Source organism: Colias philodice, chromosome 1, assembly GCF_061535455.1.
Source record: "Colias philodice isolate Cphi_HAF_F1 chromosome 1, ilColPhil1 Martin Lab GWU primary, whole genome shotgun sequence".
Lineage (NCBI taxonomy): Eukaryota > Metazoa > Arthropoda > Insecta > Lepidoptera > Pieridae > Colias > Colias philodice.
In genome coordinates, this window is record NC_143086.1 from 12,564,970 (window position 1) to 12,581,134 (window position 16,165).

The 16,165-nt window shown below is 31.6% G+C and overlaps 1 protein-coding gene across 2 annotated transcripts in view; it reads left to right on the top strand.

The window, feature by feature from the left end:
• The window catches only part of LOC149491408 (peptide transporter family 1-like), a 28,485-nt gene that overhangs the window by 4,065 nt on the left and 8,255 nt on the right, over nucleotides 1-16,165 (top strand). For both annotated transcript variants that reach the window (XM_089697581.1, XM_089697587.1), the window contains exons 2-5: nucleotides 9,564-9,642; nucleotides 11,943-12,084; nucleotides 14,872-14,958; nucleotides 15,552-15,826. In XM_089697581.1, coding sequence (XP_089553707.1) covers nucleotides 9,564-9,642; nucleotides 11,943-12,084; nucleotides 14,872-14,958; nucleotides 15,552-15,826 — 583 coding nt within the window. The remainder of the gene's footprint in view (nucleotides 1-9,563; nucleotides 9,643-11,942; nucleotides 12,085-14,871; nucleotides 14,959-15,551; nucleotides 15,827-16,165) is intronic.

Genomic DNA, 16,165 nt, shown 5'->3' on the forward strand with positions numbered 1-16,165 from the left:
ATGATTTTATGATTTTATTTATGAACAAAATACTTAAAAATAATTTAATTACCGGAACAATTACCTTTATTCCAATGTATTTTTTATCACTTCTAACAAAACAGACCAAATAAAGTAAAATATTGTTTTAATGTGAATATCCTGACCAAATCGAAAATGGAGTTTTTTAAAGATAGGTAAGTACCTATTTATCTTTAAAAATCTTTGATCCTGACAGCAACTAAATATTAAATTAGAACTTAATATAATCGTTATCGAGGATTGGCGTATTTTTTATCGTGTATCAAAATTAAACGTTCAATATTTTCTAATAAAGGCAGCATTATAATATAATATAGGCGTTTACAATGGTTCCTTATGATTTCACTGCATAAATTATATCATGCTATAGGTAATTTATCTGCCTTTAATTTGCGTTCAACAAAATAATTACAGGTCTTTAAAATATTGATGTAATATAAGAGCGGAACTCAGAACAATTATGTAAGTATACTAGATACACAGTTGATGGTTTATAAAGACAATATTAAATGCACTAAGTAGATATTATCTGCTCATGTAATGCTGCTAGTTGCTACAAATTACAACTTAGTATTACTGAGTACTTATGTCCGTGAATCTTTGTACCTATTTTGAATTTGAGTACTTACGTAATTTTAATCGGTAAATATCAGAAACATTTCTACACGAAAAGCTTCTTTTTACAGCTTCTGGATAAGTTTTGGTTAATAAGCTTATTATAATTATAATTTAACTCGAATGCAATTGTATTGTCAGTATCTATGATAACCATCACATTTAGCATTTTGCGGTTATTTTTTTTATATTATACCTATTAATATAAAAATAAAAATCGAGAACGGCTGAACTGATTTCGTTAATTCTTTTTTTTATAATATTCCTTGTAGTACGAGGATGATTCCTAAGGAGAGAAAACGTAAACATGTACCACGGGCGAAGCCGGGGCGGATCGCTAGTTGAATAATAAATGTTTCATAATAACTATTTCATATACGAGATTTAAAAAATGTACATCAAAATCATACATATATATCCATACTAATATTATAAATGCGAAAGTAACTCTGTCTGTCTGTCTGTTACTCAATCACGCCTAAACTACTGAACCAATTTTCATGAAATTTGGTTTGGAGATATTTTGATACCCGAGAAAGGACATAGGCTAACTTTTATTGCGAAATATGTACCACGGGCGAAGCCGGGGCGGACCTCTAGTTATATATAATAATGCTTCTTTCAGTACCTACTTTATTAGATTTGCTTCATTGCATCATGAATTATAGCCCGCGGGGCTTTCCTTTTCATTATAATAATGAAAAATAATAGTAAGGGAACTTTAATCATAAAATAGTAAAACTTTGGCCTGTTCTTGTTTTAGACATTTATTGCTCTGGTTATTGTGATCTTATGCTACCTAAATAAAACAGTGAGAAAGCATAAAAATCTCCATATGCATATGAGTTATAAATCAACGTATAAATTGTTAAATAATTTCTAATTCATTTCTAATTGTGAATAATTACATTCATTTTGGCATCTGCTTGTTATGCGGTAGGTAATAGGTTACTGCGTTTCATTACCAATAACTAATAAGTACTATTATTATAATAATATAATAGCATGATTTTGATATTATATCCCTTTTAAATGTCGTATATTATAATCACTTATCGGTTTTCACAATTTTACTGTGACCGGTTTTTTTTTACTCTACGCTATATGTAGGATGAAAATATAATATACTAGCGACCCGCCCCGGCTTCGCACGGGTGCAATGCTGATACTAAATACACTACAGAAAAACTGTAAACGTTGTATATAAAAACATAGCGTCCCGCTCCGGCTTCGCACGGGTATAAAATAGATAGCCGGGCGGCCGGCCTGTAGCGCTGCAAACGCTACGTCCCGCAATTTTTAAATCTGTAATATCTTCGAAAATATTCACTTAAATCATACGATGTAAAGGGCCATATAGATCTATATTAAATGAACAATGTATTCAAGGTATTTAATTGGTTAAGGATTAATGCTGTATTGGTTAAACTCGCATCGAAAATTAGCCATTATTTGTCGTAAAAAGTAAATGACAAAAAAAAGTTATTGTGGGTTATCCATAAGAGATAGACATATACCATCGCGGACTTTTCTGTAGACCTTTTCAATGTGTATAATACTTAGTACATTATTTTGATAAAACTCGTATTGTTCAGCCTGCGTTTGCAATTTAAGCGGAAAAAATGTAATTTTTCACGACATCACATTAGAAACCTCAAAAATAACAGTACTTCTCCACTATTTAATGGATGTTATTATACATATAAACCTTCCTCTCAAATCACTCTATCTATTAAAAAAAACCGCATCAAAATCCGTTGCGTAGTTTCAAAGATTTAAGCGTACAAAGGGATATAGGGACATAGGGACAGGGAAAGCGACTCTGTTTTATACTATGTAGTGATATGTAAGAACATATTATAACTTCAATTCCACATTTCATATTGTAGGTACCTATCATCCAAGAATCAATCCGTCAAATACCTATGGTTTGGACTGTATCGATGTAAAAAAGCCAACAAAATTAATTTCCTTAATAGTTGGGTATTTAGTATTTACCACGTAACATAGGTAACATTTCATTTCGTCTCAATGAAAGCCCTATACGCTTAACGCACGTAAGACCCTTTGTAGGTACCTACTCATCCAACCTATGAATTGAACCACCAACCTATGAACTACTTGAAGCTATTAGCAAAACAAGACGACTCTGTAGACCACAGTATTACAATATTATTTCCTATATGGTAATACTGTGCTGTAGACTGTATATATGTCGTGGCCATATCGTAAATTTGCTCATTTCATGATATGACTGGCCATTTCACGAAATGGTCGCATTTCGTGAAATGGCCAATTTAGTTTGGCCACATCATGATGTGGCTTGAGCAGATCAATGATAAGAAATCGTTTCACGATATGGCCAACTAAACGCGCGGTTTTTTCATGAAATGATCAAAATTATTTGATCATATCGTAAAATAGTTACATTAATCATTGGTAGAGGCGCTGCAAGCTCTGTGTTTATGTGATAAGATGGCGGCCGCTGGCGAAAATTTAATTATTCGCAGTTAAAAACTTCATAATTCGTTTTAATAACAATATGAAGAAAGTCATAGAAAAGAATTTACGACGGTTCGAGTACTATGGAAAATGTGGATATCTTATAATATGTATTGAAGAAAAAATGCGTCTTAAATAAAATAATTTAAGACGCATTTTTTCTTTTAGGATATATATTTATATATCCTACTATAGTATTATAATTGTTTGTTTTTTAAAAAGCGATTCTGCTTCTGGCACTCGCCGGCCGCTGCCGCGGCACGCTCGCTTTGCTCGCTCGGCTCGTGAGTTGTTTATCAAAGTCTAACCTAACCTAACCTAACTGTTTTTTATTGCAAAAACGATTCGCTTCTAGCATTCGCCGGCCGCTACCGCGGCACTAACTCGAATGACATTAAACAAGTTTTTAGAATATTCTGAATTTTAATATTTTATGGACTCTTTATATTTTATACGATCTGACCAAATGTGGATGGCCAAATCGTGAAACGTTGACGATTTAACGATCTGATCAAACTATGTTGGCCATTTCATGAAATGCGACCATTTCGTGAAATGATCGATCATATCATGAAATGAGCAAATCTACGATATGGCCACGACATATATACTGTTTGTGAATCTCTTATTAAATCATGACGTTATCTTGAAAAGAAAGTGTTTAATTGAGCAATTGCTAAAATATGTAAACATCATGAGAATGAAAACCGGCATTATACACGCTTATTAGAGCGTTAACCTTTGTCGCTGGTGGACAGTGCATCCGCATATACATAAACCGATTATATACAGTTCAATATATTGTGCAAATACAATAATAATATCAAGGACAGTAAAAATAAATAGATGTGCCGTCTTTTGCCAAAAATTACCATACCGTATCCATTTTTAAGGAAATGAATTTAAAACAAGGATCAATTAAAATCTTCACCTTTTTTTAATGACTACGAATAAATAAGACCTTTTTATAGATACATATTAACCGTATCTTACACAGTCACTCGCAATTCGATCGAGTATGTTATAATATATTACATACTAGCTTTTTGCCGGCGGCTTTACTTGCCTGCACTGCGCTATCGTCTTCGTCCAGGTTTTCGTTTTTCAACTTTAAATAGGATTCATTTTTGATTGATGAATGACCTCGACTCTCGGGCGAATATATAACACATATAGGTATACGATACTTAAGATATATGAATAGGAATATAATAAAATATACACGGCATTAAAAAAAGGTTATTTATAGATGTTCAGATAATCATTATTTCGACTTATCCTAATTTGAACTGTGTCCATCTATCTCTCTAGTGAAACTGAAATATTAGAATCTCTATAATTCAATACTTAAATCTACCAATATTTTTAGGCCTGTCGAATTACCACTATTATTGTGAAACATCAGTTATTCCGTATATCTAGTTTTAGATTAAAGTAATATGAGTATTATTGGGAATAGCTGCAGATAAGATGACTGAAGTTGGACGATAGCTAGCATTGCATAGTATTGTCTTACAAGTGTTTCTTTATCACTGATATGGTGATAGTGCCAACTGCCAATCGCGAACTGTCACTTCTCTTGATTTGGCTGATTTAGAAAGGTTACGTGGTTACATAAGAAGATATCTCGTATCTTTCTTAGTTCGTTAGTAACAAGGATTGATAGAAAAAAAAAAAACAACTGAAATTTGTAGGGATCAATTTCAGTTCAATATCCGTATAGAATGACACAAATATGTAGAACGTGGATAGGTAATTCAACCGAGTAAAGATTCTTAAATTATTAAATTACAGCCTAGTGACCATATGACGAAATGACTCTGGAGTTATTTTAATGTTTAGGTAATCAAATTAGCCAATTAAAACCGGCCGTTAAAATAACGCAAGTTATAATTTGATACTGCCACTGCCAACTTATCAATTTAGAAGCAGATTTCGGGAACTACAGGTTCGAATTGAAAAATTATTGATGTGTTAGAAATGTCGAGTATGCGATGGGAAAAGGATAAGACCAAAATTTCATATAACTAATATTATAAAAATTCTTGATATTTTCTGTCATAAGAATGATTTACAATTTTATTCGCTCTTAAAATCGTCATTTTTAGTATTTATAAAACACTTGGAGCTATGTACTTAATTGCACAGGTAGTTAAGATAAACGAGCAAATACATCATTAACATGCACTTTGTTACGTAATATATTAACGATTTGCCTTGATACTCACTTGTTTGGTTTACTTTTACAAATTACTTCATAGAAATTGTTAAATTAAAATGTAAAAGTAAAATCTGAAATATTTTGTATTCAAATACATTAATAGATTTATATTTATGTATTGCTATCACTAAAATTATTGTTATATCATTTCTATAACGTCACTCCGTAATGTTACGGTTTTAAAATGCGGCATAAAAAATGTTGGTAACTACCCATGCAATGTAGTTTCTGACCGATATTCGTTAGCTACATTAATTTATGCTGGAGAAGCTTGTAGCTTTCACAAATGAAGTCTTTCTGGATGGAAATTCCATTTATCTCTTAATTCAGATATCAAACATTTAGACAGTTACTGTTTCAAATTGCGATAGAATCTGGCGTTAGTATTGCTATTTTAGGTATCCAACAGCGCATTGCCTCGAATGTCGTGTTTTTTTTATCTTTAAAGTGATAAAGAATTTAACTTAAGTTTATTAAGATATGTTCTAATGATTGGGGTTAAATAAAACAAACTTATGCACATATTTGTCTTTAATTACAATGTTACCAACGGCGTCTAGGCGTGCTGTGAATAAAAAATATGTATATAAGTAATACAACTTGAAGTGAATCTTGCAATCATTGCCTTCAAAGTGTGAGAGCTTGCCTTGACATACCTTCTCGGTCTTAACAACTTGCGAGTTGGAACTGTTAAGTCGAAGCATTTTTCCTCGTAGGTTTGATATTGGTCTCAATATTGTAGCTGTAAACGATATTTGTAAAAGAAAATAAATTTGCAAGTTACACTTTGAATTGTTAATTCTTGATAGAGCTGCATTTATAACCGACTAGCTGTGCCGCACGGTTTCATCCGCATTACGCCGCTCCTATTGGTCTTAGCGTGATGATATATATCCTTTAACCTTCCTCGATAAATGGGCTATCTAACACCGAAATAATTTTTCAAATCGGACCAGTGGTTCCTGAGATTAGCGCGTTCGAACAAACAAACAAACAAACAAACTCTTCAGCTTTATAATATTAGTATGTATAGATTTATAAAAGAGGAAGAACTCAAGTCGACTGGTATTTTTTGAGTTTGCTTCTTCCGTATACTTTAACATATCATCATATAATTATGAATTAATTAATTAACTTAAACAAAATTCACACCCTGTTAAACTAATTAACGCAGAACTATCACATTTTTTAAATCCTGTCATAAGTAGGTTATTGAATGTTTATTAACCTACATAATATATAAAAGTACGAAGAACTTACGAGTACGCTAATAAATTAGACTAGGTACCTCTTTATTTTTCGGTATTTCAGTCAGTGAGACTTCTAAATTCTCAGAATATTCGGTCATGAATTCGGTCTGTGGTCAACTCGACACACGAACGAAATATGTTTTATTTTCCTGTGGGCTCCAGCCTCCAACTTTTTGGCTAAAATCATCGTTTTTACGACCACTCGCGGTTGTAACGGTCTGAAACTGGTTTGGTTATGTCGTTGCTGTGGAATATTTGGAAAGCGGGACATAGCCCTTGCTTGATAATTGTTATTTATTGTATTTCAGTTTAAATTTCACATGCCTGTATCTAGCTGAAATAACTAGGTACCTAACTTTAGATAGCTATATCTAGTCGACAACATTATATTAATTACTTGAACATTTACAACACAACTGTTCTTGTAAACGATGAACGGAACAATCATATTTACTTCTTCAATATAATGAATGCATTTTTTATGACAAACGCATGGTTTAATGTATTTAGATCCTGAGAACATGTTACTTATTGAAATCAATATCGATTACGTTATAATAAAATATTCAACTGTAACATAAGATAGCCTTATTTTTACACCTATATTTTGTAACTGAGAAAAAATTAAATGCAATCCACGCAAATAATCGGACGCAACGCAGAGCTGCCTTCCGGTGTTCCAAATCTATATATGTAGAAGTTTATCCGTTATGTCAGAAGTTATAGCACCTCTGAATAAGTTACAGGTCACTGGACCTATAACTAATTTGCATCTAAGAATGAATAAGAATGATAGTGAAAATGCCGGCACTTATCGTACCCAAAATCAATATTGGATACAAGACATTGCACAGTTAACGATATTGCGAATTACAAAGTTTAACATTAATTCGCTTCTCACAAATCATCTCTGGACAGGTAATTACAGTAAATATAAATTTATCGGTCGGTCGCGTCGTTACGTCATCCCATATCAAATCTTTGATCGTGGTGGTCCATGAATGAACTTAGTGACGCACTCCAATTGCCTTTCGGCTTCCATAAAACGAGCGGTCCAGTTTGCGCCGGTTCCTAGCCATTTACAAGCATGGAATTCGGAACGTGATCGTTTGTCCCGAATTAAAGTCATTTAATGAATCAATTTAAAAATTTAAACTGTCGGCTTGTAAGGACGTTGTCAAAGATTTATCTACATTAATGCGTTTAGAGTTTAGACCTTCAACTAACTGATTTGACGTTTACTTTGAATTGCTATGTTCGTACGCTTTCTAATTGCACAATCAATTTCGTAGCGGGTGCTATTTGTTGTCGCTTTGTGATCCACTGTATCTTAGTAATGTCTTTCTATGTCTTAAAATGTATCTAAAGGGAAAGTCTTATTATTCATTCTTCAGTAAACTCCAATTTTAAACATGATTGTATCGAAACTATTTTAAAGATGTAAAAGTAAAAAAATCACGGTCATTTTAAACATTGGTATACTTGATATCTTTCTCAAATACTGCTGCGACTCTTATCTAAGTACATATTAAAAAGCATAAAAAGGAGTGACAGTTGATCATATTGGAACAAGCGTGTATTTTTAGTAAATTTTTCGCAACGCGATACGAGGTCTATGTAGACTGGTTACATAATATATTCCCTGCTTTAGTAAACCTGAAGCACGAGGGAGGCGGGTCACAAATTAATGTATATGAAGTGTATAGAGCCCTGCTAAAGTTGGACCCAAAACATGATGCGCGTTTTTATTGATCTCCTTGCTTTTCAACATTGGGACATATTTAATAATCTTACATGTTAGGAAATCATTAGATAATCAAGCTTTCAATTGAATTCTGTCATCTTTTATATATTTGAATGATTAGCATTCCTAATATTAGTCAAAAGGATAGTGCATTTTTAGTGCCTGACCAGAAATAATAAAATCTCATCTTATAAGTCTCTTCTTCTTTAATTTTTTACGTATGTCTTGTCTTCATCCCGTTGAAAAGTAATATATTATTTGATAAGTACCTATCCTAACGCTCAGCAAACAGTCATGATAATAAAAAGAACTCATCTCACAATATGTTCAAAGCCTGAAAAATTAATCAAATCAAATTATAATATCGATTATAGTTTACTTAATTATTAAAATGAATCGTATTCAACATATTAATATTAATAGAGTCGTTTATAGGCCACGCTCGAGAATATTAAATATAGTTTGATTATAATGTTACAGACGCCTTCCAAAATAATATAATACGACAAAGTCTTTCGAAAGCTTGGCTTTTTTTATTGTTAGTTTAAAATCTCATAGGTTAAAATATAGAACTAGATTATAAATAAATATACCTAATATGAACTATCGTCTTTATGGGAATTAAATTAAAGTATGTGGAAAAAAAACACACTGATGACACAATAATTTGTAAGTTAACAATCTGCATAAATTAATTATTTAAATTCGTATGTTTTTCTTTTAATATATTTTTTTTTGTTATAGGTAGATACTGTGATACCCATTAACTTTAATTATTCAATATGATTCATGATGCGAATATTAATTTTGTACATAATAATTGTCATCAATGTTATCAATAGATATTATTTTAAACAATCGTGTAATGGATTGCCTTAATTTTCTTTTTCATTTTATTTCCTCTTGAATCACTATCCATAAAAAAAAACCCGCATTAGAGTCCGCAGTTTTAAAGATTTAGGCATACATAGGGACAGAAAATGCGACTTTGTCTTATACTATGTACTTATGTAGTGATTTAATTCGTACAATGCATGCTACGCTCGTTTCTTTGTAATTCAGTTTCTTTTTCTTTTACTATTTTTAAGTAGTTGCCTAACTTCTTTGTTATGTACCTATATACTATCAAAATAAAAAAAAAACAGAGATATAATTACAGAGATTGTGTAACAAAAATTTCATAATTTTTAACACCTCCTTTCTTTTTCAGAAACTTCCGTATCCAAAAGCAGTTGGCTTCATAGTGACAAATGAGTTCTGCGAAAGATTTTCTTATTATGGAATGCGAGGTAATAGTTGATAAATAAACTGCACACGACAATTACTTTTAAATGCGTATTTGTTAATAATTAAGTATGTTAATTCCAAGGTTAATTCTATCTGTTTTTCTCAATAATTACCTTTACGATTAAACAATTAAGTAAACAATTTATTTGACATATTTTAGTCAATCATATATTTATACGCAAACATAATGCGATTATTTGTAACATCTTTACCTAGGTTATACTTTAAATAACCGTATAGCGCATCACTGTTTTATGAGGAAAATCCAATATAAGAATCCCATATGTACTTAGATGTAGTTGTTATGTGTAGCGAATTGTTTTCCCTGCGAATGATTGTAAATGTTGTAATCTTATATTACAAATACAATACAGAATATTAAAAGAACATCCACACAAGATTCTTCTTGCATAAAGAAAAATTGAATCCTTTTTCATGAAATAATTATTGTACACGAATGAAAACATACGTTTCCAATCTAGTTTTGAAATTCATACAGTCCAGTTTTAAACCACTATATCGATGTTTAGTTTACCTTTTATCTTGTGCAGTACAAGTGAAGATAGGTGCTTCAATAGGTAGAGATTATTTCGAAATTGAATTCCCTAACCTAGTTTTCTAGTATCGATATGAATGTATGTCAAATGGTTGTTATTGCATCATATTTTTTATGATAATATGTAACCGTTCGATGCACCTATCGCGTATAAAGCGATTTATTTTAACTTACTTTACCTATTATCCTTGGGAGTTATCTATACTTTGTATATAATATTATGATGTTAATAGTGTGTAAATAAGTTACGTTGGTTTATTTCCTCGATAGTTGGAATATTGCACGCCTCATAAGCGAAGCGTTGAGGTGGGTACTATAACTGTCACTTCGCGCAAAACATCTGATTTTTCAAACTTAAAAAGTCTTTATGTATCATACATTGCACTTGTAAGATAATACATACACACACATATTAAGAAAAAACACTATTTTTAACATTCATGATATTTTTGATGTCATTTTTGTTATTTAAACTAGTTAAAAAACAGTTTAAAAAAGTTCTGTCTTGGACGTCCGTGTGTCTGTATGTGCGGAGGATTTTCTTGTTAACACGATAGCGACCGAAATACTTTACTAATCGAGTCTTTTTTTTTCTCTTACGCTTGAGTATGCTCAGGAATAGAATCCCTTTCATTTTTCAGGGTCTTATTCGATGTGGTTTAATTGTTATTAAATAAACAAAAATAATAATTAATAAATAATTATTAAAAAAAAATTATGAGGCGTGCACTTTTGGATTTTCCAATTCTATTATTTCCCTGAAGTTTGATGTTTATAGGTAAACATTTTGATATAGCATAATAGAGAATTATTAAAAATGTCGAGTATCAGTGATTTCAATTCCAATAATAGGTTAATTAGCAATTAATTGAAAACGAACAAGATTTTCTATAATATGTACCTACACATAGTATTTTCTGTATAATATACTCAGGGAATGGGGATTACCGATGTACCTCACTGATTCATATTTATTGATAACTAACTAAACAAGTAGAATTATAATTTAACTCTACCTATACAAGGAGATAAATTAATAAACGTAATTTTTGCATTATCTTATATGTACATAAAAAAATGAAACCCGTTTTCCTTGGTCACGACTCACGGCCGCGGCATCACGCGTGAACAGGTGGACCCACCGATATTTTTTTTTATTATATTCCTTGAAGTACGAGGATGGTTCTTATGTTATAGAGAAAACGTAAATATATACCACGGCCCACGGGCGAAGCCGGGGCGGACCGCTAGTAAAATAATAAATATCTAATAATAGATATAAATAATAAATATAAATAGATATAAATAATAAATATAAATTAATACAATTTATTATGAACCTATTTACGTATTTTTCCGTCGTAAAACATTATCAACTTTTGAATGGGTTCTAAAATATAATTTACTTTGTAATAAAGACAAAATATATATATGAATGATTTTTAGTTAGGTAAGTAGAAATATTGTTTATTGAATACAACAGTTTCTATTTATACTATATTATATTTATTTATTTCACTCGTTTAATAATTACCTAGGTATCCAAAATTATCTTTATCCAATTCTAGAATAAACTTATTACCCAAAATATAATCTACTGCTTCATTAAAATGTTCCTTCCTATATCTAAATACATTTTTTATTATACTATAAAAACTTAATCTATTCAATTGGTTTTTTATAGGAGTTTATTAATAATGGTTTATACATATTATGTTTGTATATGAATGTTTTCTTAATCAATAGCAATCCTCTCGCTGTACTTGCGCGACAAACTGGGATACAGTGACAATGGTGCGACTGTGGTGTACCACACCTTCACTATGTTCGCCTACTTCTTCCCCTTGATGGGGGCAATGATCGCTGATGGATGGCTCGGCAGATTCAGGTAATATATATTTAGTCATTTATCTAGAATACCTACACCATAAAAGAAGTCCCACGGCGAACGTACATAATTTGAATTAAATTTGAATTGTACTGGCAACGTTTATTACTTTTTTCGGGGGGAACGGCTGTACGGATTTAAAAAATTAAATGTTGTTGGTTTTTGGTTTTTGGACTTCTTTACTGATGGTTGGGATAACAGATAAAAAATGTTTAAATATTCAACTCTTAGAGCGTATACGCACTATGCGGGTAGCCGCATTGCGGCTGCGGGTAGCCGTCCGGCTGACCGCAAGCACAATTATGTACGTAATATTCATTTCTATGCGCACTGCGATGCGGCTACCGCAGACCGCACAGTGCGCATAGAAATGAATATTACGTACATAATTGTGCTTGCGGTCAGCCGGACGGCTACCCGCAATGCGGCTACCCGCATAGTGCGTATACGCTCTTACTTAGTAGCAATCCTACTAATATTATAAATGCGAATGTTTGTGAGGATGTGTGTGTGTTTGTTACTCTTTCACGCAAATACTACTGAACCGATTACAATGAAATTTAGCACACATATAGAGGGTAACTTGGATTAACACATAGGATAGGTTTTATCCCGGAAATCTCACGGGAACGGGAACTATGCGGGTTTTTCTTTGAAAACGCGGGCGAAGCCGCGGGCGGAAAGCTTGCCGCTCAATATTTTACACTATTTTATTACTAGAGTTCCGCCCCGGCTTCGCCCGTGGTACATATTTCGCAATAAAAGGTAGCCTATGTCCTTTCTCGGGTATCAAAATATCTCCATACCAAATTTCATGCAAATTGGTTCAGTAGTTTAGGCGTGATTGAGTAACAGACAGACAGACAGAGTTACTTTCGCATTTATAATATTATATAGTATGGATTTGCTTTATTTGCCGAACTGATCGTCAAGGACTTTCATATTATTAAATTTTAATTGCAAAAATATAAAATTGTTTGATCTTCATGCCTTATTCTTTTTTCATGCCAAGATCGAGATGATATACTGTCTGTCTGTCTGTAATGATACCTATAGGTAGTGTTAAATAATAATTTTAGGATATTAGTAATATATTTGTGTAATTTATAGATATTTTAAGATTTCTATTGATAGTAAAATGTTATTGATGCGTTAGTGTCATCCGTTGCAAACCATAGATTAAAAGAATATTATCTATTGTTTTCTTAACTGCTAACTTCTTAAAGCAATGAAATTAAACATCATAATACCTACTAAGTACTATAATTTTATTATTTATCCTTGAATAGATTAGTTAGTTAAAATTTCTTTTGCTAATATTAGCCACAATGAATTGTATAGTTAATATATTTAAAAACTACCTATGTATTCAGATGCTCAAATACATTATATTAATTTGCACAAGTGTTTTGAGTTTATGTTCGTGGTGTTACCTTCACCTGATAATATTTAATTGAAAACAGGTTTCAGAATCTTTAAGTACTAACTTGTGACTATAGAGTCGTAAATAAATTTAAATTTTAAATACTATGTAGGGCTCTTTCAACTTAGGTACTTGATTTAATTTGTGAACAAAGTACCCATAATATACTATATTAAAATATAGGCAGTATGCATAAAATCATTAACTATGATTTGTAAGAGGGATCCAGCATACCAATTTTAACAGGCAGATTTGATTCAAACTTTATACACTTATCTTCACTTCATAACTCATGAGTTGTTATTATTTTCATGATACCTATTATTCAAAATAAAATAAAAATATTTTAATTGATTATATGTGATTATATAATTTTAAAGCGAGTTACGGCCCTACCTTCATACGAAACTGCTGAATACGCCGTTCGCACGGGAATAGAATGTGGGTCCGATTTCCCTGAGTTAGCATCCAAGTTTACGTCTTTATAATTATTAAAATATATAAATTCATTCCTTAACTCCGGTCTGCATCGTGCAGACATGGGTGTAAAAGTCTCACTTTAGTCATTAAATGTAGTTTCTAAGTATATCTGAGTTTCTTTTGGGGCCTCCGGCTGCGGGAAATGTAATTAGCGTCTTCTTATTGCAGACATAACAATGTAACGACGCGATATTATTATCTTCTATAATCTTCAATAAATCACACCCTAAAAAAACTAAAGCTTAATTTCTCTAAACCATTTTGGTATATTTTTTGGTTGCACACATATTCCTTCTGAGAATCATCTAAACAATTTAGTTTACTAAACATTTTTCACAATTCATAACATACTATGTTATATTTAGGTAGGTATAACGATCAGGGATCCAGGAATAGATCTGTCAATAGGATTTCTTTGATATTTTTCGTGAAAAGATAGACATTAACAAAAACACAGTAAAGTTGGTACATATAAGTAAAAACAAGTAAGTATCTAATTATTATGATGCAATTTTATGCACCACTAACTGATTAATGATACTCCCTTTCCTTTTGCTAATAAGTATCAACAAAATAACTGCCAGCTGACATTTGTATTAGTTTTTGAAAAGATTGCCAAATCTAACTTTTTTTTTCCTTCTATATGACAACTTTTTATAGTAACTAAATATTTTTTTTGAACTGACAGTTCAGAAGTCAGAACTCATAAACATCTATAAAAAAATACACATCGCATTATGGATTCTACTTTCCCGCCGTTTTTCGTTTTATTTGTTTTAAAGTCGACTATTATCCATGATTTAATTTAAATTAATTATAAATAATTGAAATTAAAGCAACGTAATTTTAGGATAATAATGAATATATTTTGTTTTTCTTTGCAGAACGATATTTTACTTATCACTTGTTTATGCTTCGGGAAGTGTTCTTATATCTTTGACAGCAATGCCGCCAATCAGCTTGCCGCAAATGTAAGTTATAATATAATATTATGTAAAATTATCTGTATAAGTTTCAGATACACCGGACCATCCAATGAAAAAAATATAAAAGACCAACATGAGTTAGTAGGCAATGATATTGTTTACTTTGTTATGAACAAAGCATTCTTTCATATGTAGTGGCAAATGATTACTTATCAACGAAATAGCTTTCGGAATAGAATCATTCCGTTATTTTATTGAAAAGCTTTATGTAGGTCGTACCCATCAACAACGTTAAAGATAATTATTAATTACACTTTTAGGCTCAGTGGTAACATAAGAACAACGTTTGGATGGGAAATTAAACGTTTTATTGATTAGTTAAATCGGTCAAAGAGGCTGCTTGATTGATTTTAAATGATATTGGTTAATGTTTATTCGATCGTCGCCAATTAGTCTACTATTGTGCCGGTAATTTGTATATTTAAGTCAGTAGGTATTTTTTTGTGTATTTTTGTAAAAAGTAGATTAATTTAAAACTAAAAAATTTGGACTCTTCGTTGTACATTTCTGTTTGATTTATGTTCAATATTAAACCGTTTACTATACGCAGAATAGTAAAACTGACGTGTAACTTTCAGGGAATTCACAATACTAGCGCTTCTGTTAATAGCATGCGGTACGGGAGGCATAAAGCCCTGCGTCTCCGCGTTCGGAGGCGATCAGTTCAAACTGCCTGAACAGGAGAGATACTTGGGCTATTTCTTCTCCCTTTTCTATTTTGCCATAAACGCGGGAAGTCTTATATCGACGTTTATAACGCCAATCCTAAGGGCCGACGTCCATTGCTTCGGCGATAATGACTGTTACTCGCTAGCTTTTGGCATCCCTGGAATTCTTATGGTCATTTCTATAGGTGAGTTCTTTCAATGTTTATCTCTTTTATTTAGGTTGATTGAAAAACTACTCAAGTTATAAAATAAAACTCTTATTTCATCAGTTCTGTGGAAGTATTGCGATATAGGGAAACATTTATGACACTAATCCGAGTTGAAACCACTCTCAACCATTTAATGATACTTACGTCCTATATTACTGCTTTGATTTAATTACGTTGGTAATTGGTATAAAAATAAATCAACTCTGTATTAGGTATTCTTTATACTTACTGCACTTTTAACACTTATTTATTATTTTTTGTACTTACGGAAAAGTATTAGAATTTCATTGGAAAATAGATTATAAAGTACCTACT